The 24,673-nt window shown below is 45.6% G+C and overlaps 1 protein-coding gene across 1 annotated transcript; it reads right to left on the reverse strand.

Moving 5' to 3' along the window:
* Nucleotides 1-7,078: 7,078 nt before the first annotated feature.
* COPS3 (COP9 signalosome subunit 3) lies at nucleotides 7,079-24,590 on the reverse strand. The gene is made up of 12 exons (XM_083474783.1): nucleotides 23,977-24,590; nucleotides 15,805-15,934; nucleotides 15,427-15,539; nucleotides 15,281-15,330; nucleotides 14,118-14,210; nucleotides 12,763-12,942; nucleotides 11,476-11,616; nucleotides 10,687-10,860; nucleotides 10,297-10,383; nucleotides 9,317-9,430; nucleotides 8,101-8,181; nucleotides 7,079-7,391 (listed from the first exon to the last, which is right to left on the reverse strand). Exons 1-12 carry the CDS (start codon nucleotides 24,029-24,031, stop codon nucleotides 7,338-7,340), a joined length of 1,272 nt encoding a protein of 423 aa, XP_083330909.1. The 5' UTR covers nucleotides 24,032-24,590; the 3' UTR covers nucleotides 7,079-7,337.
* Nucleotides 24,591-24,673: the final 83 nt, after the last annotated feature.

Genomic DNA, 24,673 nt, shown 5'->3' on the forward strand with positions numbered 1-24,673 from the left:
GGGGATGTGGCCTGCAGAAGGGTTCTGGGGGCCAGGTGGAGAGATTTGGAGGCCACATTTGACCCCTGCAACTGCGGCTCCATAACCCTGGTATCCAACTATTATAGGGAAGGAACAAAGGGAAGAGGCCCAAACTGCTCCCAAATCTCGTACCTTGTTTCTCCTAAGCAAACAGTGACTGGGAGCCTGAGAGCAAATGTTGGCTTTTGAATGTGACTTGTTTGTAAGGAAACAAAGCAAAAGCATCAGGTTAATATCGGATACAGGTAAGCCTCAAACCCTCGGTGAGTTAGGGACATGTCCTGCATGCAAAGACAGGCTCTGGTAGATTGAGTGTACAAGAGCAACATTGGGTCCAACGGTCAAGAAAGCGGTTTCTACATGAGATGCAGAGGGAAGTGAGGGGCAGGTGGGGCTAATCCACCTGGGAAGGTAGCCCATCTGGGAGATGGCAAACTCTGGTCCAGGGCTGTCTTAAGCATATGCGGCACCAGGGTGCAAAGATCCACCTAGCACCTGCCCCCAGTGCCAGGCATACAGGAGGGCAGAGCCAGCCAGCCGCCTCAGCATCTCACTGGCTTGGTCACCCCTGAACTCGTGGCGTAGAGCCGCCCGCAGCAGAAGAGCCCACCGCGGTGCTCCGACCGACGGGTGGGCTCTTCCCTGGACTCAACTCTCGGGCCCCAGACTCTCAGCCTGGCGCCCCTGAGAGCCCGGTGTCCCACACCCCTAACGCCTATGGGCAAGACAGCCCTGCTCTGGTCCTAAGCCTCCAGTGCCTTATGGCTACACTCATTTGTGAGAACCCTCAAAGAGCTCAGGGCTGCACATATTATCACAGTCTTGTATTTAAGCATTAGCTTGATAACCATATCCAAAAAGGAATTCCATGCAGATGAATAAGGTGGTTGATGAAGGAAGGACGCAGCGTTCCATTGCTCTTCTGCACCTAAGATATACACCAAGCACCCGGCACAGAAACACAGCAGGCTGCTGCAGAACAGACAGCGCACTCCATCCCTTTTTAGTGATTCCAGCAAGCTGGTAGAAATGTTTTGCAGACGGTAACATTGGTAAGCTTGTTTCAAGGCTGCATTATCATCATGGTCAAAATAAAAAATTCCTTCCAGTAGCACCTTAAAGACCAACTAAGTTAGTTCTTGGTATGAGCTTTCGTGTGCATGCACACTTCAGATACACTGAAACAGAAGTTGCCAGATCCTTCTATATAGTGAGAAGGTGGGGAGGGGTATTACTCAGAAGGGTGGTGGGAATGGGAGATTGGCAGATAGCTGAGATGAGCCTGCTGACGACTCTTAACGACTGCAATAGGTCTTACAGGAAAAGGCAAGGGGTGAGAAGGTGAAAAATGGCTTAGTCATTTATAATGAGATAAGAATCCAATGTCTTTGTTCAGACCAGGTCTCTCCATGGTTTTAATGCCAATCACCCATTCCCACCACCCTTCTGAGTAATACCCCTCCCCACCTTCTCACTATATAGAAGGATCTGGCAACTTCTGTTTCAGTGTATCTGAAGAAGTGTGCATGCACACGAAAGCTCATACCAAGAACTAACTTAGTTGGTCTTTAAGGTGCTACTGGAAGGAATTTTTTATTTTGACTATGGCAGACCAACACGGCTACCTATCTGTAACTTATCGTCATGGCTTATTGTCGCAGTAGCATCATAAGAACGTAACACCAAGCAGATTGGAGCAAAGGCGCATCTAGCCCAGGATCCCACAGCGGCCAGCAACATGGGTTGGTGAGCCTCCACAAAACCCACAAGCAGGACATGAGAAGAACAGAAGGCAAACCGGATGGATCAGGCCAATGGCTCATCTAGTCCAGCATCTTGTTCTCACAGTGGCCAGTCAAATGCCTGCAGGAAACCTGCAAGGAGGATCTGAGCACAAGAGCAACTCTCCCCTCCTGTGGCTTCCAGCAACTGGTATTCAGAAGCATATCTGCCTCCGACTGTGGAGACAGAGTAGAGCCATTGTGGCTAGCAGCCATTGCTAGCCCTCTTCCTCCATTCATTTGTCCAAGCCTCTTTTAAAACCATCCAAGTAGGTGATCATCCCTGACTCCTGCGGCAGCGAGTTCCATAGTTTTAACTGCGCTGCATGAAGAAATATTTTCTTTTATCTGTCTTCAGTCTTCCAGCATTCAGCTTCATTGGATGTTCACAAGTTCTAGTGTTATGAGGGAGGAAAACACTTTCTCCTTGCCATGCATAATTTTAAAAACTTCTATCATGTTGCCTCTTACTTGCCTTTTCTCTGAACTATGGTAAAGGTAAAGGTACCCCTGACCATTAGGTCCAGTCGCGGATGACTCTGGGGTCGCGGTGCTCATCTCGCTTTACTGGCCAAGGGAGCCGGCATTTGTCCGCAGACAGTTTTCCCGGGTCACGTGGCCAGCATGACTAAGCCGCTTCTGGTGAACCAGAGCAGCGCACAGAAACACCATTTACCTTCCCACCGGAGTGGTACCTATTTATCTACTTGCACTTTGACATACTTTTGAACTGTTAGATTGGCAGGAGCAGGGACCGAACAATGGGAGCTCACCCCATCGCACGGATTCGAACCGCCGACCTTCTGATTGGCAAGCCCTAGGCTCTGTGGTTTAGACCACAGCACCACCCGTGTTCTCTGAACTTACAAGTCCCAAATGCTGCAATCTTTCCTCATAGCAGAGTTGCTCCATCCCTTACGTAGCATATTGGAAAAAAACTTGGAAGTCTTGTGTGTGATCTTTTTTATTCATCACTAAATAATACAGGTTTTTTTTGTTTTTTAAAAAAGCTCCTCAGTACTGACCTGTCGCAGCCATGCAAAACAAACCCCACATCTCTCCATATTACACAGAGTAATCCTGTGACAGCACACATAAGACAGCTCACAACGGCACTGAGTAATAAAGGAAAACTTCTGCAACAGAATGGTTTTTTTAAAAAAAAACCAACAACAACACTAGGATGGAAATGGGAAGAAATTTAATGTAAACTGAAGGTGAAACTGTTGTGCAAGGTGCACACTGCAACATTGCTTTATATGGCATAGTACAGATTGTTAAAACAGCTGCAGATTTTAGCTTCATCCTTTATGAGTCTCTGCAGGTCAGAGGGCAGCTGTGTTTGCGGCAAGCAATCTTCCACTTGATTAAGGATCACAGAAGCAAAAGGATTTTCAGATTAAGCTATAGATCACACAGGCCTCTCCTTCCAGTCATTAAAGAAGAGTCCAAGGTTGCTGAAAGCAGCCTTTTCCCAACCTTCCAGATGTTTTAGATCACAAATCCCATCAGCCCCAGCCAGTTGTCTAAATAAACATCCGGAGAGCTCCTAGTTGGAAAAGGCTGTTCTATAGATAGTAAGGGGAACTTGGTCCCCTCCAGGTGTGGCAGGACTGCATCTCCCATAATCTTAGCCGTTCTCGGCTGGGGCTGATGTGAACTAGTCTAACATCTGGATAGCCTAAAGAGAACTTAGAAATACACCTCAACCTCTGTTATTGCTCTGTGGGATATCAAGTACGATGACGACTGCCATAGCACAGGAGCAACAGTCGCGAACTATGGAACAATTATGGATGGAAATAAACTCGGAAAGATTTCTTTGGAAAGACAAGCAAATCAATCAACCCACAATTGTAAGGGCTAAAAAAAAAAAGGCAGTGTTTTAGATCTAATAAGAATTTCATGCTAATTGCGAATACTGAATTTCATGTTGTGAATCAAGCTGCAAGCCTCTTTGAATCTTACTTTCGCCACGAGCTCAATAGGTTGGGCTTAGGAAAATTACCAAATCTCTGCCTCATCCCATCCCAGTCTGCAATGCCAGAATGAGTCTGCCCTACCTTATAAGCCTGTTGTGAGGTTTACAACATAGTGCACATGGAACACTTTGAATATTTTAATAGTGCCATACAAATATTAGCGAAGCATTTTCCACTGAAAGGAAGTCCTTGCTAGTTTGACTGCAAACCATGGCTTACGCAGTACGGTTTCTGCAAACCATCATTTGCAAATCGGGAGCTACCCTTGGGGACCTGCACTCCTTTCCGCCTTGCCTACACTAAATACATGAGCATGCATGTTATAATCATGGTTCCTTTGCAAGCAACTTTTTAGGAGCAGGAATCTGCTTTAGACAGAGGGATCCTGTATCTTGCTGCTGTCTGCTTGGACTGGCAGCAGCTCTCCCAGGCTTGAGGCAGGGAGTCTTTTCCTAGCCGTACCTGGAGATGCCAATGAATGAACCTGGGGCAAACGCTCAGCACAACTTGCAAACCAGTGGTAACGTTGGGGAACCTAGTGATCAATCCTGCATGTGTAATTATCAGTCATGGTTGAAGCTGAAAAGTGGACGGCAAAACTTGCTCCAGCATGAGGTGTGTATACACAACAGGAATCATAGAACCGTAGAGTTCTATGAGAGAATGCAGGAATCTTTTGAAAGGAGACATCCCCAAAGCTGGCTTCTGCTTAGAAAGCCATCGTTTGCACAGGGAACCCCGAGCTACAGCTTTATCAAGCTGACTTTGCACATGCAAACTGCATGCAAGTGTCCAATAACTAGAGATTCTTCCCCCAACTCGCAGGCAGATTTCAGGGGCTGCAAGCAAGCGATTCAAAGTAATGCTTGAAGCTGAGCCTCAACATTAGAGCAGAGGCTGCATTGAAGATTTGACCTATCCTGCAAGATGGAAGGGTCACACTACGTAGGGCTCAGTAGCCAAGTATCTACAATTCACGCAGTGGCTTATAGGAACTGAAATTTATTTCCAGCATTGGCAACACAGCACATGCACCGAGGGTGGGCAGATCTACGTGGTCTACTCCAACTGTAGAATCCCTGACACAGCAAAGTGTTCAAAGATTAGGAAGGGTCCATAGTTAAGGTCACTTAGATCTTGCCCAACATGAGATCCTGTGTGTGGCGTTTCAGTTTAACACACATCCTCTAGACTGCCTAACAGATAAGGACGAAGTTAGCATTCATTAAATCTAGGGTTCCCAGATGTTGTTGGACCACAACTCCCATCACCCCCCAGGCAGATCAGCCAGTATCGTCATCATTTAAATTCCTTACCCACCCCTTCGCCAGTAAGTCCCAGGGCAGGTTACAGCCATCTGAAATCAAAATTAAATATTGCTAAAACAGATTGCAATCACAGGAAAGCACACATCTCAGGTGTCAAAGGCCAGGATAAGGAGGAATTCCCAGGAATGATGGGAGTTGTAGTTCAACAGCTGGGGATCCCAGGTTGAAAAACCCTGATCAAAGTGACCTGTTTTAAGTGATCCTGAGAATGTCCTGTTGCATCCGCATGTGAGCTTGCAGGATCGGGTCAGGTTTCACCTAGAGCAGAATTCTTCCAGTGCCTTAGCACCCGGTAGCCACTAACAAACATGTCTTCCCATCCCTGATGTAACTCATCTGTTGGGGCACTAGGCTGCTCCCATATCAGTACTGTGATAACCCCACATCTCCAGTTCAAATTGCTGCAAGTGTTGGTACATGCTTACGACGCTAACTAGGGTGGGTTCACTTTAAGGTTAAAATTCTAAATCTCCACTCGTGACATGTGACTGTGCAAACCGTCTTGTTTAGGTTTTCAAGCTTGTTCTGTCTTTAGCCCCCAACCCTGATAAAACACCTGCACATCACCAATCTTCAAAATGCTCTGAATTTATCTTTCAAGTTTCTTCGAGTGGGGGGGGGGGTCTATACCTATCATTTGAGAACCACCGGCCCACACACTAGGCAGGTGTTAAATTTAAACCAATAGGTACTTTACAGAAGTTACAAAACGATGCGGTTTTTAAAAGCCCCAAAGCAAGTATTAACCACGGCTTCCTTCCAGAGTCCTTGAATTAAATCCCCCACCACTTTAAAAAACAGAACTGTGCAAGAGAACTTCAGAGCAAGCAAAACTTTAAAAATACACATATGCTACAACCTGTATTTTTCATACACATTAAAAACCGCTTGTGAATATAAAACGCCATGCCTGTTTCCTAGCTCTGGTATATAAAGTGCCACAAGAGCTTCTCAAGAGTGCAAAAACAAATAAAAACCAGTGTTTTATATGTTCTACTTTCCAAAACTCATCTACATCCCATTTCAGGTTTTGCAAAAGTATCTAAAGACACATGCACACACCCCTTTTGAAGATGACTTCAAGAATACTAACTCCCACCCCGTGGTCACAAATCCCTTTCCAGAGCTCACATATGCTCTCAATGCGACACAAATAAATTAGGATACAGTGGAGCCACACCAGCCATGGAAATGATTCACTCGGACCTTCCATGCCAGAGCGGATCGCAGTGATCAATTCTGAACCACACATGGGCGACTAAATTCCATTGGCTGGACTGATTTCGAATGTGTGGCTTTAAGACAGATCCTTGTTCTTAAGGATGGCGGGATCATTTTGCACTCCTGTACTGTACGTCATTTAAGAGAGATGCCCTAGAATGTGCTGGGTGCTGCAGGATCACAACAGCACCTCCTCTCTACCTTTGGATCAAGCCAGGTAGGGCTGAAATAAGCTAGTGGTCGTGATGGGAGAAGCCCAGCTGAGAGGCTGAGAAGGGGATGCAGCAGGTGGAGGCCAGTGACTGCTAGCCAGGCAGAAGTTTCTGTTCATGGCAGGCAGTTCACAGGCTCCCTTATCAAAAGGTCTAGCAATGAGGCCAGCTTCTCTGCTTTAGAAATGGGAGAGGCAGGTACAGTTTGGGAGAATATTCTCCACTCATACCTTGCCAGTCAGATTTGAGGAGTCTTTAATCTAGCAATAGCTACCACCAAGTAAAGGTATGTACCAGTTTAATTAAGTATGGCGGGGGGAGGGGGGAATAAACCATTCCCCCTCCCTTAATAATAAGCTATCCTGCTTATATACAAAGTTCATTCAGAAAGGTTGTATTTCAAACAAATGAGGCAAAAAAAATAAAAATGCTTTTAGACCAACTAGCCCTGTCTTGTTCCCTGAAGAAGCAACATAAAACTTCTTGAATGTCTCATGGAGGAAAAGAAGGGCCATTATGAAAACAAAGCCATGTAAAACAAAAAGTAAATTATTTAATGCAATAACGATGTTAACCTCAAGATAAATCCACAACAGAATGAGATTTTTCCTTTCCTTGCAGAGAATATTTGGGGAATCACACAGTACTGAGAAGACATCATTTTAATTTTGCTCAATGTCCAGGCGAAACAGTTCTTTTTTTTTTTTAACACTCTGATCCTAAAGGTGGTTCTCTTTAGTTTTTTTCTGTTTTTTGTTGCTCTATGACAGAGTAGCAAGTAAAATGTGATTTTCAAGAATAACTGGATGGTTTGCTTCCTGATTCGTCTTCCTGGGAGCCCATACTCTGTCAAGGAAAGGGAAAAGTTGTTAGTACCTACTTCCAAAACACAGGCAATAAGAAAAAGTACAGGCCACATTCGCACCATACATTTAAAGCACTATGATAAAACATTAAACAGTCACAGCTTCCCCCAAAGATCCTGAGTGCTGTAGCAGTTTGTGAAAGATGCTGAGAATTGTTAGGAGACTCCTGTTCCCCTCAGAGAGCTACAATTCCCAGAATAGTTTAACAATCAACGCCTCTTTCCCTCTTCCCCATGTGATTTTTCTAAACGTTGGAAATTACTCTGAAGCCATTTCTTGGCTTATATTTCAATCAGGTAAAAAAGAGCTGTAATTTGGGGGTGACAAAGAGAAACGTGTCCTTGTGAATCCAGCAAAATAGGGAACAGCACTGCTGGGACTAATCTGTAAGGTGGTGAGAGGAGGGGTGTGTGGAAATGGCGCAACCCACTGGATAAGCAGCAATGCACTGTGCTTTCTGTTCAAAAAAGGGTGCTTGCTTCCATGCATGCTTAACGTTTGACTTCCACGCACATAGCTCAGTTGGTTAGAGCGTGGTGCTCATATTGCCAAGGTTGCAGGTTCAATCCCCATATGGGGCAACTGCATATTCCCGCATTGCAGAGGGCTGGACTAGAAGGTCCTCAGCGTCTCTTCCAAGTCTACAATTCTATGAAAAAGGCCAAACAGAGCTGAGTCCTGCCACTTACCTTCTGCACAAACTGAGGGTTCACAGTGATCTCCTGATCCATGGCTTTCAGTCTCTCATCAAGCTCTATACATTTCAGCATCTGGGGAGAGTCAGATTATACAGGACAGTCACAGTTTGTTAGCTTCAGCATCCACATTGAAGCCCTATGGTCAGACGTGTGTCAGAATTCCCAGGCACCACATATATAACCTGCTTGCCAGAATCTTGGAATCCATCCCAGTAACCACTTTGAACTCTTTATCCTCTCCCTTGCCATTCGCTTCAAGACTGCTGCTTTACAGATTTGGGTATCGTTACAAATACGCGTTTGTTGCTAAGAACCCAGGCATCCGGGGCAGGGCAGCAAGGAAGAAGAGAACATTGAATGCATTTTCACTGGGCCAGTCAAGGTAACCATCAGGAAGTTACCGCTGCCCAAAGCCACAATCAATACTGAAATGCAGCGACCAAGGGAAAGGAAGGAATTTGGCCCATCCCCTCAGCTGTTTCTATGGCAGGAACAGACAGAAGGTGGAAGAGGATCTGTTGAAAGGTGTCTGGGTGGTCTGCAGGAGGGTTCCTTGATGCCCAGTTGTTTAATCACAGCAATCTGCACCAGGACCCCAGCCACTATTTTGCACTTGGCTCAGTGATTGATTCGCAGCTTAGGGGACTGCCATCTTATGAACACACACCTGGAAGCAAGGCCTATGAAACTCAGGGCGACTTATCAGAGAGTAAACATGCAGAGATTTTTCAGCAGCGCCATTTAAATTAGCTCTCACTCCCTCTTATATCCAAAATACTAGAATCTTGCCTTTCAACTTCATAAGCAGCATCGGTTTAAGTGCCTGCTTTCCATAAATTCACTGCCTGAATTCATCCCAAGGGCTTTAACTGGGAGGCTGGAAGATTCTGGGGATGGGCTCTGTCCATACAGGAGAAAGAGGAGGGTGGGGACAGAATGAACTATGCTGGTTCAGACTTCCTGTCAGGAGGCCGGGCAGGAATGATTTTCAATTATCTCCTGTGAGTTAAATCAGAACACCTCCCAGAAAATTCGAAAGCTGGCACAGCAGTGACTAGAACCAGCTCTGGGTTGTGCTAGGTATTTGCATGCTTTTTTTTTTAGAATTAATAGGGAATTCATAATGTGCCACAGAGCTTGCTGTTCTACTGACTCGTTCTGCTGCTCATGGCAACCATAACCAAGGTGAAAAGGAAGGGTTATTTACCTCCTGATCGATATTGTGAAGCATAGCTGGATTGTTGTACTTTTCAGGGTTGTCATGGAAACATACCATACCATCCTTCTGGTTAATACTTGCAAAGATTTCGCCATCTTCTATCTGAAATAACAAGATTTTAGTGTTTTATGATTTGGGCGCTGTTCCTGTTTCATCTTGCCTCTGCCATCCCACTCAGAAGACCCTCCAACTGCCTGTATTTCCTGCATCTTAACTGACAGCAAAACCTCCAAGAAAGTAAGTCCTCCCCATCTCATAACCAGGAATGTGTGGTCTCCAAATAATAATAATAATAATAATAATAATAATAATAATAATAATAATAATAATAATTTAAAATTTAAAAAACACCCTTGTTTTGACATGAAGATCAATACGTTTTGATTTGTGCTATCATAATATCATAATAACTTTGCCTATCCTGGTAAATTAAGTTGTTAGGAATATTCATTATCATCCTATTGTACTGGTTAATGTTGACTACTTGCAATGACCTCTAGTTACTTTTCCCCCCTATATATTTTTTAAAATTTTCTGTTTAACATTTTAGAATATTCATTTAAGCAATCTTAAAATGTCAATGACTTCCCTTCTTCTCTTTCCATGGTTCATTTTGCATGACATAAATCCCTGCATATTTTAGATAAGCTAAACCATTCAGTATTCCATTATTACATCCATCAAAACCTATTTACACTGTTGACTTTATCTTAATGCTGCCCACGTTTTCAAATAAGCACAATTCTCCTCCCTATATTCAATAAACATTTTCCAATCTTATTTAAACATATGTTCTTCTTGTTCTCTTACTCTGTATATGTTAGGTCCAGGAGTTGTGCATATTCCATATGATCTTTAGTTTCAATTGTTTGCAATTAGCCTGATCGCTACTGAAAGCAATATATGCAGAAAAGGGACGTTCAACTAAATCCAACTTGACATTTCGTTCAAAAAGCAACATTCCTTACCATATGAAGGACATATTTTTCTGCTTCCTGAGGCCCCGATAGCTGCACTCTACTTGCCATGTCTTGTAACGACAGTGTTAAAAATGTCTGAAATCCAGAAGCAGAGCAGATTCATTAGAGATTTCTGCAAACTCTGACCAACTCCCATGGGAGACTAGCATCCTGTACAGCACACCCAGGACCACCCCTGAACGCCTGCAAAAGGGCAGAAGCCAGGATAAGCAGAAGCCAGGTGTGTGATGCTGTCGGCAGGTAACATTTTAGACTTTATGAAAGCACCCATGAGAACCAGACAAGCAATTTTGCCAGGTGGCAAAATACCCTCAGTTAAGACACACCTGCATAATGTTCCCAAGGACTCATAAGAATACAGCAGAATGGATGACTCACCTTAGTTAGCCTCTGAATGTTCTTTTTATAGAGAGATGACAAGCACTGCTTCACCAAACCCATATTATTATCCCTGGTGAAGGTCTCGCTGTGCTTATTCACCAGATTCCGTAGCTCCGAGGGCTTATTGGTTGCATACACTTGCGCTAATTCATGGTAGGCGTTGCTAAGGGGCTGTGATGAGAAAGCAAAATAAGACTTTTTCAAATGCAGAGAAGGGCAACTCAAAACACCAATGAGGACCCCCATCAGGAGCTACTGATCTCTTATCCCAACACAAAGCATTGGTCTCTTTAGTCCAGTACTGCCTGCTCTGGCTGGAAGCAGCTCTCCAAGGGCCCAGGATTTCCCCACCTCTGCTACCCAAAATCATTGTTAGCTGGGGATGCCAGGGATTGAATAGAGGACCTGGACTGCAAAGGTTATGCACCACTACTGAGCAACACCTCTTCTCCTTATAACCTGGAATGAGTCTGCTATTCCCAAAAATCTCCTGTTCTTTTGTTTTTTCCTAAAAGCAGGAGAGAAAACAGACAACTCCAACTGCACAGCTTTGCCCATTCATTTTATTAATTCCAATTATTACTTTTACTAATGCTCAATTTGAAATAGCAAGTTTTGATTTTGATGCCTGTTCCTGTAAAATCCATTTTCTCCTTTAATTTTTTCCACTTTTTTGCACTGCTATGGCCCAAGAACTACTGCAATTAAAGTTCTCCTCCTCCTCCTCCATCACAGTTTTGCCTTAAAAAATAACAATGCACCAGTACAGGATTTCTGGAGTCTTACCTTAACGAACCTACCCACTATCTGGGAGGTATACTTCGGCAGTTGCTGCACTTTGCCAAGTAGTATCAATGAAACTAGGATATACTTTTTATAGGATTCCAACATAATATGACTGACTGCCATGGCAGGAGTTGTTATAGCCTGTAAAAGAAAAGAAAAATGAAGGGAGCAAATGAAAATCACCAGAAACAAACAAACACACAGAGAGAGGGGCTGCATTTGCATGCAGTCCTAATCCGTGAGCCATAGTCAAGCAGATTATCCTGTGCACATGCAGCAAAAGCTCTCCCCTGTTGCTCCTTGTGTGCTCCAGTAGAGAAACGAACTTCTGTTTCCTTCCAAACAAACCACAGTCCTAAATCAATGCTTGCTCTTGGGTTCCCAAACATTTTCTCGGAAGAAACAAGGAATGGTATATATGGGAACGGCTTGGTCACTTCCCTTTGTTCCTTCCCTTTTATAGCTGTATACTAGGTGTGGGGAACCTCAGCTGCAGGGGACAAATGCAGCCCCAAAGCCTGTCCATCTGGCCTTTGGAACTCTCCCCAAGACCACGTCCCTGTTTTGCACCCTGGGTGATTTTGCCCAGCTGGGATCCGTTCCCTGAACTCTGATCAGGCCTCTTGCTTGACTGGATGGAGGAGAGAGGGGTGTGTGTGTGTGTGTGCAGAAACAAGCCTATTGTACCCAAGGTAACATTTACATCCATTGTTCCGCCCACTTTTGCCTCTGCCACCACCCACCACTGACCTGTGGCCCTCGCAAGGTCACTCAGAAGGGGATATGCCCTCAAACTGAAATAGGTCCCCCCCCCCAATACTGTATATCAATCCATTTGTTAGGCAGAAGCGTCAGTTAAAGGGAACACTGTTAGGATATAGTTCCATTCCACCTTAAAAGGGTCAGGCATGACTGTTGTGTATCACATGCCTGTTTACGTCCAGCACAGTCTGCTGGGAACTTCCGTTGTATGTTGCTTTTGCTGGACACGAAGGGAAGCAGACATGTTTTTCCCTTTGTTCCTGAACTATGCTGAATCACAGCACAGATTTGCTAATGGCCTATACTGTTATGGGTGCTAAGAATTGTCTCCAGGTGAGGATAGGTTTTGTAAGTGGAGGAAGTCTTCTTTTTCATTATTTGTAGGCTTTTGCTGCAACCAGAAATGACTGGGGAAATTAGTAGCTTCTGATGCGCCTATCAACAAAGCTGTTACAGCCTGAAGTTTACACCTCCTGAGGCACAGAGAGCTCTCCTTCAACACACGGGTGAGGCGGGGGAAGTTACCTGCTCATAGAAGTACAGTGCTCTTTCAAAGTTCTTCAGCCCAGTGTATATCATTCCACCATAGTAGTAGTAACATAGAAAGTGCTTTGCATCGTAAGCCCCATTCTCCTTACAAATATCCATCATGTCCACATCTAGATACGGAAGGGCAGGTTTAAAGCATTTTGCTAACAAACAGAGCTGAAACAAAACAGACCAGAGTTACCAAAAAAATCAAACCAACCAGCCACTTTCACACACTGCCTTTGTTCAAATCCAATCTTTCCTGCTTTAAGAAGAGAGCTTTAATCACAAGTCATGGCAAAATGCTAACAGAATTACATTATGAAACCTCATGAGAGAACAAGATGCTGGGAGTCTCAGCCCCGTTGAGTGAAATAACCCTAATAATTTGGACTCCTGAGAAATATGGACCATTACATTGGCAGTCAGGAGAGAGTGAGATTAGGGCAGTGATGGCCAAACTTGGCCCTCCAGCTGTTTTGGGACTACAATTCCCATCATCCCTGACCACTGGTCCTGTTAGCTAGGGATGATGGGAGTTGTAGTCCCAAAACAGCTGGGGGGCCAAGTTTGGCCATGACTGGATTAGGGGGTGGTCACAACTGCATTTACAAAACGCAAATGGCTTCATCAGGATGCTTGAATAACTCTTTCAAAAAACTGGGTTAATGTAGGTGTAGCAGAACTTTTGACTGCCTTCCCACTTTATAAGCCTGCAAGTCCCACTATTATTCATGCCTTTGCTAAAGCACGTTAACTGTTGCACACCGAACCACTCAAGGCTATGCATGTCATACAAAGGTGCGTTAAGCGTTGTTTGTTTCTATTTGGTACTTTTCTGGTTAGGCTTTATGTTTGTTTAAAGCATGGCATTACAGATCCTCTAACAGCTTGTCTCATCTCTGGAGCCAGACTGAAAGAGAAAGGGAACAAGCTTCTCCGTCCATTGAAGTGACGATGCCAATTCACACAGCTACCTGGAGTCGCAAGGCTACTGTCGGCACAAAGTATCTGGAATACCTTATTGCTGTAAGCAACTTTATCTATTCCCGGGGTTGAGTCGAAAGATAAACTGGGAGATGCCATGTCAGTGTTGACCAACTGCCCACAGTGAACAGCTAGCTTTGTAAGGAACTCTGCAGTGCTGCAGGAAAAGTCGCCATGACTCAGAAGTTCCACAGCAGCACAGCAAGCAGCAGACATACTTGATGAGCCTTTACTTTTGTTTCAAGCTATTCACTGGAATATACATGGCTGGAAGGGATTGTGAGGATGTTTTGCTGAAGCTTCCTGCACTGTGAGCACCCTTGAAGCAGAACCACTCAGCCTGTTAGTCTTCCGGATTCCCTTACCTGGCAAAGATCTGCATGTATTGAGGTCAGCTGGTTGGTGTTCATCTGCATCTTGTCTATGGCTTGCCTGAGAATGCCAATTCCTCGCAGGGGCTGTCGGAAAGGTAACAGGTCTGTTAGGGAAGCCTCCGCAAGGGACCCCAGCGGCAGCACTTACAAACGAAAAGCCACCGACGACTGACTTTAATCTAATAAATAACATTTCTCTACCGCTTACATTAAAAAAAAAATCTTGCAGCAAATCACAAAAGGAAAACAAAAGTTCTAATCATTTAAAACAGAGAAACAAGCATCACTGATAAAAGAGCAGAAGGAAACAGTGTGAATTATCAGGGAGGGCACGAGAATGAGTCTTTTCAGTGGTGGCCCCACTTTTATGAAACACTCTTCCCAGGGAGGCACACCTGGCGCCATCACTAGCAGTTTTTAGGTGGCAGGCAAAAACACTCTCATTCACCCAAGTATTGAATGTTAATTTTAGCAGGGTAAGATGTGTGCGTGTATGTATTTTAGGCTGTTCGATCCTTGATCGTCGTCCCCGAAATAATTTGTATTGGTTTTCCAATATTACCCCAATTATACAATTTATACAAATACCAATTAATTCTGTTTTAATGTTCATTTTTTGTAAGACATGTTATTTTCATTTTTGAAAAAAGCAGCGATAAATAAAGAAAATAAAGTTTTTACTAAATGGCAGAGGCACCAAATCATCAGTGTCTCCCCCCCCCAAAAAAAAAAACAAGGAGCAGGGCACCCCAGAGGCTAGGCACTACCATGAAGAAGGCCCCTCTCTCTCTACTGGTGCCAGATGACACTCAACAGGTTGGAATGCGATCTGCAAGGCCTCCTTTTATGATGCCAGTGATCCACCAGGCCCAGTGATCTAACATGGCAAGGTGGTTCTGCTGTATCCCAGGCATTGGAAGGGCTGGGGAAAATATTGCCGGTCCCAGGGTCAGCATAAAAATACCTCCTCTAGCATGAAAACAGCAAAGTTATATTGTGCAACATACTCCAAAGAAGTGAACAGAGGCATACCAACAGAAAAGAGAAAAGGTATAGAATTAGTGCATGAGGAAAGGCAAAATTTTAGTTGGCCAGAAGACATGTACTATCCCAGCACCCTAAAGAGAATCTGGAGCATGTTTGGGCTTGTTTACCTGCTTCCGCTCCACAAGGGCATTGGTTAACTGGTGACACAGGCCAGCAACTAGAGACAACGAAACAAGAAAAAGAAAGAGTGAGCAGCCCCCGCAAAGGGAACACGTCAACCGTGGCAAGATGCAAGGCTGCCAAAGTAACTCACAAGTGTCTGTTGCGTATCGAATGTGTTCCCCATTACAAGTGCTGATAAAAAGCTGGACCTGCGAGAATAACGTTTCGAAGTCAGGGACGCTGGGCATGGAAAACTTCACGAACCTGAAAACGAAGACAGAACCCACATTTTAACAGGAGCGCTCACATGAAAATGGGCACGGCTCTTAAAAGCTGCCAGAATGCAGAATAGGACTGCTCCAAAGGCAATGAACCATTGCTTCAATTTGCACATTCTAACATTTCTTGCAATGGAAACAGAGTAATCTGCAACCTTCATGAATAAAGATGTAAAAATTCGTATACAGCAAGTCCGTACACCCTTTCAAACCTTCAATTCAAAAATTTCAAATGAAGGAAAGTAACTTACAAGACTGCAAGAACCCCTAAGGAGTGTTCTTGAACATCCAGGGCACCGAGCACTGTATCCAGGTGAGAGAGGTTTTTTGCTAGCAGTTCTCCACTTTTGTTGATCAGTTCACAAAGCTGAGTCATTTGCCCTGGAACAAGAAAAAGGGGCTGTTGCATTTCAGCTCAATAAAAGTATATAAAGCAAAGGCTCCCTGTCGCACCTTTATGTACCCTCTGAGTTTGCACCAAGTGCAAGGACATAGGAGGCTCCCTTGCACCAAGTCAGACCTTTGGCTCACCTTGGTCAGTACTTCTGACACTGACTGGCAGCATCTCTCCAAGATTTCAGAGAGAAGCCCTGCCCAGCCCTACCTGGGGAAATCAGGGAGTGAACCAGGGACCTTCTGCATGAAATGGAAATATGATCAGCCATGGAAATATGATCAGCACCATTATCTTGGGCAATGAGTGAGAAGACAATGCTTCACATGTATCCTTTCTCCTCCGTGAGCTATACTAGAGGGGAAGGACACACCTATCTTTGAAGCACTGCTGTTACGGTCTAGGAAGAAATGAAAAAAGGGGCAGAGAAGAGAAGGGCATGTGTGTGCTGCAAATGAACCTTAGCTATATTTTGAGCTGAACCTGTTTGCACTGATTGGCTCTTCATAAGTACTTTCGGAGTGGTGAAAAGCCTCTTACGGAAGAAGAGAGATATATTCCAACTCTACAATTCTATGACGGAATACAATGGAATAATGGAAGGCAATGGGTGCCTTCTACAGAGAGAGAGAGAGGTGTTTTAACAGGTGCTGCAGATAAAACTGATTGCCTCCTTTGCTATTATTCTGCAGACACCAGGTGAACCCCTCTACCACTGCCCCCAGCCGAAACTAAATTAGTGCCCCTCCTACTCAACACCATCGACAAAACCCATCACAACGCCATACAGAACTTGAGCTCAGAGCTCCGGGTGAGAAAGTGCAAGAGAACGGTGTGCTACAGTCCATCTCCCCACCTTCAGTTCACACGACGCTTGAAAATCCACTGTCATAAGGTGTGGCAATCACCACTAGCTGGAAGGCAGCTTGGGAAACAAGGATTAGAGTCCAGTGGTTCTCAGCCTTGGGTCCCCAGATATTTTTGGCCTACAGCTCCCATGATCCCTAGCTCACAGGACCAGTGGTCAGGGATGATGGGAGTTGTAGGCCAAAAACATCTGGGCACCCAAGGTTGGGAAAGGCTGGATTAGACGAATCCACAGAGATGTGGAGGTTCATCAATCACTACTGGCTACAACAGCATCCATGTTCAGAAATTGTCTACCACAGAATATCAGAAGAGAGCTGTGGTTGGGCGCTGTGGGAAAGAGGTCAATCAAACTGGCCTGTTCTTACATCCACAATCATTTCAGTGAAGGGTCTGTTGCTAATGAACTTCGGCAAACTATTTTTAAATTGTCCAGCAAGTTGGAAGCTCCCAAAGTTAAGTGCAGCATGAGAATGCAACAGGGAGAGCCAACTTGGTGCCTTCCAGATGTTGTGCTGGCTGGGACTGATGGGGTTTGGAGTCCAACAAGATCTGGAGAGCGTCATATTAGATATCCCTAGTCTCCAAGCTTTAAATAAGCAAGAGCATGAGTTTGTGGGAGTTTAAGTAGATTCTAATATAATCTGAATTATGCTTCACTTTTGTAGAGGGTTTAATTTTCAGATTAAAAGAGCTAGAATTTGAGGGAAGAGACTGAAAATCCCGAGACACATGAAATACCATGGACAGCACCACAGCTGAAATCCTCGGCCAGCTAGTGAAAAAATAATACAAGTCTTTCCTCAAACCTGAGATGAAGCATTTATATAGAGCAGGCTGGGCAAAAGTAGATTTGGATTTAGCATCAGATATCTGGGTGATGTGCAGCAGCCCAGCAAGGGTTTCTGACTGCCAGTCATTTTAACAATGACAACAACTGAAAGCCTCTGTCACTGGCTTCTGAAATGAAGGAAAGTTGGAGTGGGGGATGAGGAGGGGATTTTTATGTGACAAGGTTGACAGCTGGTAACAAAACAAATTATTGGGGTACGCGTGTATTCAAGTGGAGGTCTGTGCACTCAGCTACAGTACTATGCAAAAATCTGGCTCTAGTTAGTGGATCTCAGGGATCTAGGAAAAAATAGATCCTTCAAGCCTGACATTTTCCCCTCCATAATGCAAAAAAAAAAAAAATGTACGGTACAATGTTGCTTATATATTTAAATAAAGAAAATGTGAATCCTCCAAGAAAATTGAGTTTTTTAAAAAAAGCATGCAAATGCTTTCACACCTGGATTCCTAGGAGTATGAAATTTTTTTTACTGCTCTGAGCACATCTATTGCAGGTACACAAAGCTGTGCTCCAAATTCAAAACTAACGATCACAAATACGAAATATTACTTTGGCTCAGTCAAAAGTGACTAGGAGCAAAATTAGAAAGCATGAGTGCTCGTTATTTTTAAAGAACATAGACAACCTTAAAGCTTCCCTTTGTTCCAATTAACAGTCCCAAACAAGATACATGTTACTGCATGCAGAATCTTTAAGTGGTAGCTGGCGTGGGGTTGAGGGTCCTGCAAGACATATAGCTGTGCTAAAGATTAAAAAACCTACATTAGGTTCTACAGAACACTGTGAAGCTATTCTAATGATTCAAACAGGTCTGACCCCCCCCCCAAAAAAAATTACCATCTCTTCACTAGGACGCTTTTCCCCAACTGCTTTGCAAAGTGCATAGAAGTCATCATTAAACACAATGCATATTTCAGAGACTGGCAAGATTTTTAAAAATTATGTGTATGCAGAGTATAACCTGAGTTTAAACAATTTTGGGGAGATTAAGCTTAACTTCTACAGTATGCATAAGACACTCAGTGTTTCTCATTCACACATAAGCTTTACTAGTTAGATCAACACTACGAAGCCCTCGTCAGCAGAAGAGTCACACGCACAAGATGCCCCATAACCTTCGACTGCAAGGTTTGGGTACGAATCAGAGAACAGAATGGCAGCATAAATTGTATCTTTTTTGTAAGACATATACTCCTTCCTCTCTGAAAGATGAACCATTATTTAGACTAGTGATGGCTAATTTCTGGCATTCCAAATGCTTCTGGCTACAATTCCCATCATCCCTGACCACTGGGCATGCTGGAAAGGGGCTGATGTGAGTTGAGATTCCACCAACATCTGGAGGGCTGCAGGTTCCCTGCTCTGCACTGCTGTTTAAAAACAACCACACCAGTAAAACATAGCACACAAAACGTTTAAAAGACGTGCTCCCCAACACTTCTCACCCCTCCTCATTTTCCTCCCCAACATGCTGGCACCCCTTTTCCAATTGCCGCAAAGTTCAATGCAAAATGTCAGCCTGTGTCTGAAAAGAACTTGCAGGATTATTCACTTCGGATCCCTGATTAACCCTGAAAATCCCCTATAGACATTGAGCCTTTGTTCCTATGCATGTAGCACTGCCCATCTTATCTCTGGAAACCCTGACTTAACAAATGCTGAGCAGATGCAGCAAGATGTTTTGAAGAGTGAGCAAGAACAGAGCTGTGCTGAGTTAGGGCTGGCTTGTTTTGGTAGCATCTACAGTGGTACCCCGCAAGACGAACGCCTCGCAAGACGGAAAACCCGCTAGACGAAAGGGTTTTCCGTTTTGGAGGCGCTTCGCAAAACGAATTTCCCTATGGGCTTGCTTCGCAAGACGAAAGCCCATAGGGAAATCTCCGGGGACCTCTTTTAAATGCTAGCGGTGGGGAGCAAAGCCTTTCCCCCCCCTCCGGCCTTCAGAAGAGGTCCAGGAAGGCTGGCGGGGGCCGAAAGGCTTTGCTCCCCAGCGCCAGCATTTTAAAAGCAGTCCGGGATAGCAGGGAAGCGCTTCCCGCTATCCCGGACGGCTTTTGAAGGCAGGAGAGGTCCGCGAAGCCTGGGCGCGCTGATGTCAGCGCGCGCAGGCTTCGGCATGCCGGCCACTCTCCGCTGCTGGCGGAGAGGTCTGCGAAGCCTTGGCCGGACAGCTTTTGAAGGCAGGCGGGGGGGAGCAAAGACTTTCGCCCCCGCCAGCCTTCAGAAGAGGTCCAGGACCTCTTCTGAAGGCTGGCGGGGGGCAAAAGTCTTTGTCCCCCCTGCCTGCCTTCCCAGGGGCTTTTAAATCGCCCCGGACAGCGGAGAAGTCCTCCGCTGTCCCGGGGCGATTTTAAAATGCCGCCCGCCAGCATTTTAAGATCGCCCCGGACAGCGGAGAAGCCCTCCGCTGTCCCGGGTTTTTTTAAAATGCTGGGGGTGGGAAGAAAAGCCCTTGTCCCCCCCCCCCAGCCTTCAGAAGAGGTCAGGGGACAGACTGTCCCCGGACCTGGTCTGAAGTCGGTTTCCCTAGGAACGCATTAATTGATTTTCAATGCATTCCTATGGGAAACCGTGCATCGCAAGACGAAAAACTCGCAAGAAGAAAAAACTTGCGGAACGAATTAATTTCGTCTTGCGAGGCACCACTGTATTCCATTCCTTCCTTCCTTTTATTTGTATGCTGCTTTCCTACAAAAATATGCTCAAAGTGGCTTAACAACACAGAAAACAGGAATACATTTCAAACAAACTATACAAAAATAATTTTATAATAACATAGCAAAACAGCAGCAGTAAAAAGAAAAGATAGCGAAAATAGCAAGGGAGTGTCACAGTTTCACCTTAGTGCTAGAAACTTCCTTGTCTGCGGACATAAACCTTCAAATAAAACTTAAAGGCTCTCCTGGCAGGGTTTTCCTAATGTTCTGTCAACATGGTAGAACTCTGGCAAGATGGCCATTCACTTCTTGCCCCCATTCATTCTTCCCCTTGTGCCTTGAAGCCTTGCTCTGAATGGTTCCATCTCCCCCCTCCCCCCCAACAACCTCAAAGCCTTCCTCAAAAGCCATCACCTCAAGGCTTGTAGCTCAGAATCAAACCTAAGGATTAGTAACTACTTGCACTTGCTACCCTCTGCTCTCTAAGATTCCTTTTCTACTGTCAAAAAGTAGACTAAGCTCCTTGTTGGCTAGGAATCTGTCCTTTTTAATGTTATTCTTCAAAACCCCAGTAACAATGGTAATTATTTATTTGAATCCATTTATTGACACCCCACTCCCCCCCCCGCAGGGACTCAAGGTGACATATAGGTGAAAATATGACTAGCTAAAAACATAGGGGAAAAACAATAATTAGTAGTAGTAGTAATTACTGTTAGTAGTAATAGTAGTAGCTGTCACAGCCACCTGGTGCAAGGCACTAAAAGAAAACTTCTCCATGTTTAGGGAAGTTTTTAATGTTTAACAGGCTATTGTATTTTAATATTTTGTTAGAAGCCGCCCAGTGGCTGGGGAAACACAGCCAGGTTGGCAGGGTACAAATGATAAATAATAATAATTATTATTATTTACCTAGTTTTAGCATTTATATCCCTCTTAACCCTCAAGGAGCTCAGGGCTGCACACATTATCACAGTCTTGTATTTAAGCATTAGCTTGATAACCATATCCAAAAAGGAATTCCATGCAGATGAATAAGGTGGTTGATGAAGGAAGGATGCAGCATTCCATTGCTCTTCTGCACCTAAGATATACACCAAGCACCCGGCACAGAAACACAGCAGGCTGCTGCAGAACAGACAGCGCACTCCATCCCAGCAAGCTGGTAGAAATGTTTTGCAGACAGTAACATTGGTAAGCTTGTTTGAAGGCTGCATTATCATCATGGCTTATTGTCGCAGTAGCATCATAAGAACGTAACACCAAGCAGATTGGAGCAAAGGCGCATCTAGCCCATCATCCCACAGCGGCCAGCAACATGGGTTGGTGAGCCTCCCCAAAACCCACAAGCAGGACATGAGAAGAACAGAAGGCAAACCGGATGGATCAGGCCAATGGCTCATCTAGTCCAGTATCCTGTTCTCACAGTGGCTGACCTGATGTCCGAGGGAAGCCTGCAAGATGGACATGAATGCAACAGCACTCTCCTGAGCTGCAATTCTCAGCAACTGGTATTTGGAAGTATGACATGTGACAGTGGTAGTACAACACACCCATTGTGGCTAGTGGCCACTGATAGCCTTGTCCTCAAGGAATGTGTTTCATCCTCTTTTAAAGTCATCCAAGTTGGGGGCCATCACTGCCTCCTGCAGAAGCAAATTCCAGTTTAACTGCACTGTGTGAAGGAGGACCTTCTTTTATCTGTCCTGAATCTTCCAACATTCAGCTTCGTTAGATGTTCACAAGTTCTTCTTCTTTTTTTAACATACATTTTATTAATCTAGATGTTCACAAGTTCTAGCATTGAGTGACGGAGAAAAACCTCTCTCTTCCCGCTTTCTTGATAAACTACTATGTTACCTCTTGTCTTTGATCTGAACTAAAAAGTCCCAAATGCTGCAACCTTTTCTCATAGGAGAATTGGTGGCCACCACGGCCTCCTGTGGGAACCGATTTCCATAGTTTTAACTAAGTGCTGCGTAAGAAGTCCTTGCTTTTATCTGTTGTGAGGAACAATGGAGGGAGTTGGGTGTGTTTAGCCTGGGTAAGAGGAGACTGAGAGGAGATATGAAAGGCAGCTTCCAGTATCTAACGGGTTGGGACATGGAAGATAATAATAATAATAATAATAATAATAATAATAGTAATTTATTATTTGTACCCCACCCATCTGGCTGGGTTTCCCCAGCCACTCCGGGTGGCTTCCAACAAAGATTAAAAATACATTAAAATGTCACACATTAAAAACTTCCCTGAACAGAGCTACCTTCAGGTGTCTTCTAAATGTCATGTAGTTGTTTGTCTCTTTGACATCTGATGGGAGGGCGTTCCACAGGGCAGGTGCCACTACCGAGAAGGCCCTCTGCCTGGTTCCCTGTAACCTCACTTCTCACAGTGAGGGAATTGCCAGAAGGCCCTCGGAGCTGGACCTCAGTGTCTGGACAGAACGATGGGGGTGGAGACGCTCCTTCGGGTATACTGGGCCGAGGCCATTTAGGGCTTTAAAGGTCAACATGAACACTTTGAATTGTGTTCGGAAACGTACTGGGAGCCAATGTAGGTCTTTCAGGACCGGTGTTATGTGGTCTCGGCGGCCACATAACAAGATGGAGCAAGCTTGTTTTCTCTTGCTCCAGAGCATAAGACCTGAACAAGTGGCTTGAAGATACAAGAAAGGAGATTCTCCCTAAAAATCAGAAAGAACATTCTGACACTAAGAGCTGTTTGGAAGTGGAACAGACTCCTGCGAGAGGTGGTGGGCCCTTCTTCCTTGGGGGGTTTTAAACAGAGGCTGGATGGCCATCTGTCATGGATGCTTTTGTTAAGATTACTGCATTGCAGGGGGTTGGACTGGATGACCCTCAGGGTCCCTCCCAACTCTGCATTTCTATAATTCCACCATTCACCAATGTTGGAAGATTTATGTCGGATAAAGATCGTCAAGCAGCGTATAGTTGAACTGTAACCTTCCCACATTGGCTATGATGACCACCAACCTGCATGGCTTTGAAAGACAAATACCTGTATACAAATTCACGGAGGACAAGGCTACTCGTCTTGGTGGCTAAGCTTTGCCTCCACAGTTGGAGGCAGCAATGCTTCTAAATATCAGTTGCTGGAAAATGCTCTTGTGCTCAGGTACTGCGTGTTGGTTTCCCTGCAGGCAAATGTTCATTCACTGCGAAAGTAAGATGGGCCACTGGCCTGATCCACAAGGGCTCTTCTCTTCTTCTTAGGCTCACTAGTTGTCCACGAGTTCCAGCGCTAACCATCCCTAAACCTCTTCCCCCACCGCCTTTACAACATGCGTCGGATCTGTACCCCCCCAAAAAATCCCTTACGTTAAAGGGGTTAATTCTAAAACGCCCCGCGGGGGACACGCGAAAAGGGGGAGCCGCGCCCCTTCCCTCCCCAGAAGGCAGCCAGGGGGCTTCTTTCCCCGACACCCACGACCACCCAGGGGCGGGATTCGAACCACCGTCCCCCTCCACGGCCACCGCCGCCTCCACCTCCCACCAGGCCGCTTTCGCTTTGGCCATTCACGTGCGGGGTTGGGGGCCGAGGAGAGCCGGAGCCGCCCGGCGGGTCCCCGCGCTTGACACCCCGCCAGCCACCCGGCCTCGCCCCCTCAGCCCGGGTCCCCGGCGGTCACCTTGGGCCGAGAGCTGCCTGACGCTGTTGACGAACTGCTCCAAGGCGGACGCCATCTTGGCGGCTCGCGGGAGGCCGCGGCGGGAGAGCAGCGAGGCGGGGGAGACGGAGCGGGCCCCGCGCCGGGGAAGGAGGGGGCGGGAGGAGGAGAGGAAGTCGCCTCTTCTCCCTCCTGAGGCAGCGTCTCCTCCCGCGCAGGGCCAATCAGACGCCGCTTCGGAGGGCCGCGGGGGCGGAGCTCCCCGGGCGTCATTGTCGGCGCCGGCGCGCGCCTAAGCAAGGGCGTTGCCATGGGAACCGCCGCTCCAGGCCCTCAACCCGGAAGCGGCCTTCCCCGGTGTAAACAGAGGCAGCTGCCAACTGCACTCGCGCTCTCGACTCGGTAGCTGCTCCAATTGGACCGGGGAAGGGTGGCTTCTTTAGCCTGGCACCGCAACCCGCCTTGTCTGCTTTCAAATTGTCGTCATGGAGAAGCACCCAGCCCGTAGTAAACTGCCTTAACTCCCTCCCAGATAATACATTTAGGTGGCCACAATGCCCTCTGCAGCTTTCTACCCTGTCTGGCAGACAAAAACATAGTAAGAATGCAGCGACAACCCAGCCTGGGTGCTAAGGGTCAGGGTGACGTCAGACGCGGTGTGATGTCACACAGAGTACTTCACGCAACTCAGAAGCACATTGCATCTTCCGGTTATGGC

Source organism: Podarcis liolepis (genome assembly GCF_965112155.1).
Source record: "Podarcis liolepis genome assembly, chromosome: 14".
Classification (NCBI taxonomy): Eukaryota; Metazoa; Chordata; class Lepidosauria; order Squamata; family Lacertidae; genus Podarcis; species Podarcis liolepis.

Excerpts from the sequence above, each read along its gene's own strand:
- COPS3 (XM_083474783.1), bottom strand. The coding sequence starts at position 24,031 with ATGGCGTCCGCCTTGGAGCAGTTCGTCAACAGCGTCAGGCAGCTCTCG. Across the intron at positions 12,943-14,117 it reads TACATGCAGATCTTTGCCAG|CTCTGTTTGTTAGCAAAATG; the intron begins GTAAGGGAATCC and ends GTTTTGTTTCAG. Across the intron at positions 7,392-8,100 it reads ACCCTCAGTTTGTGCAGAAG|AGTATGGGCTCCCAGGAAGA; the intron begins GTAAGTGGCAGG and ends TTTCCTTGACAG.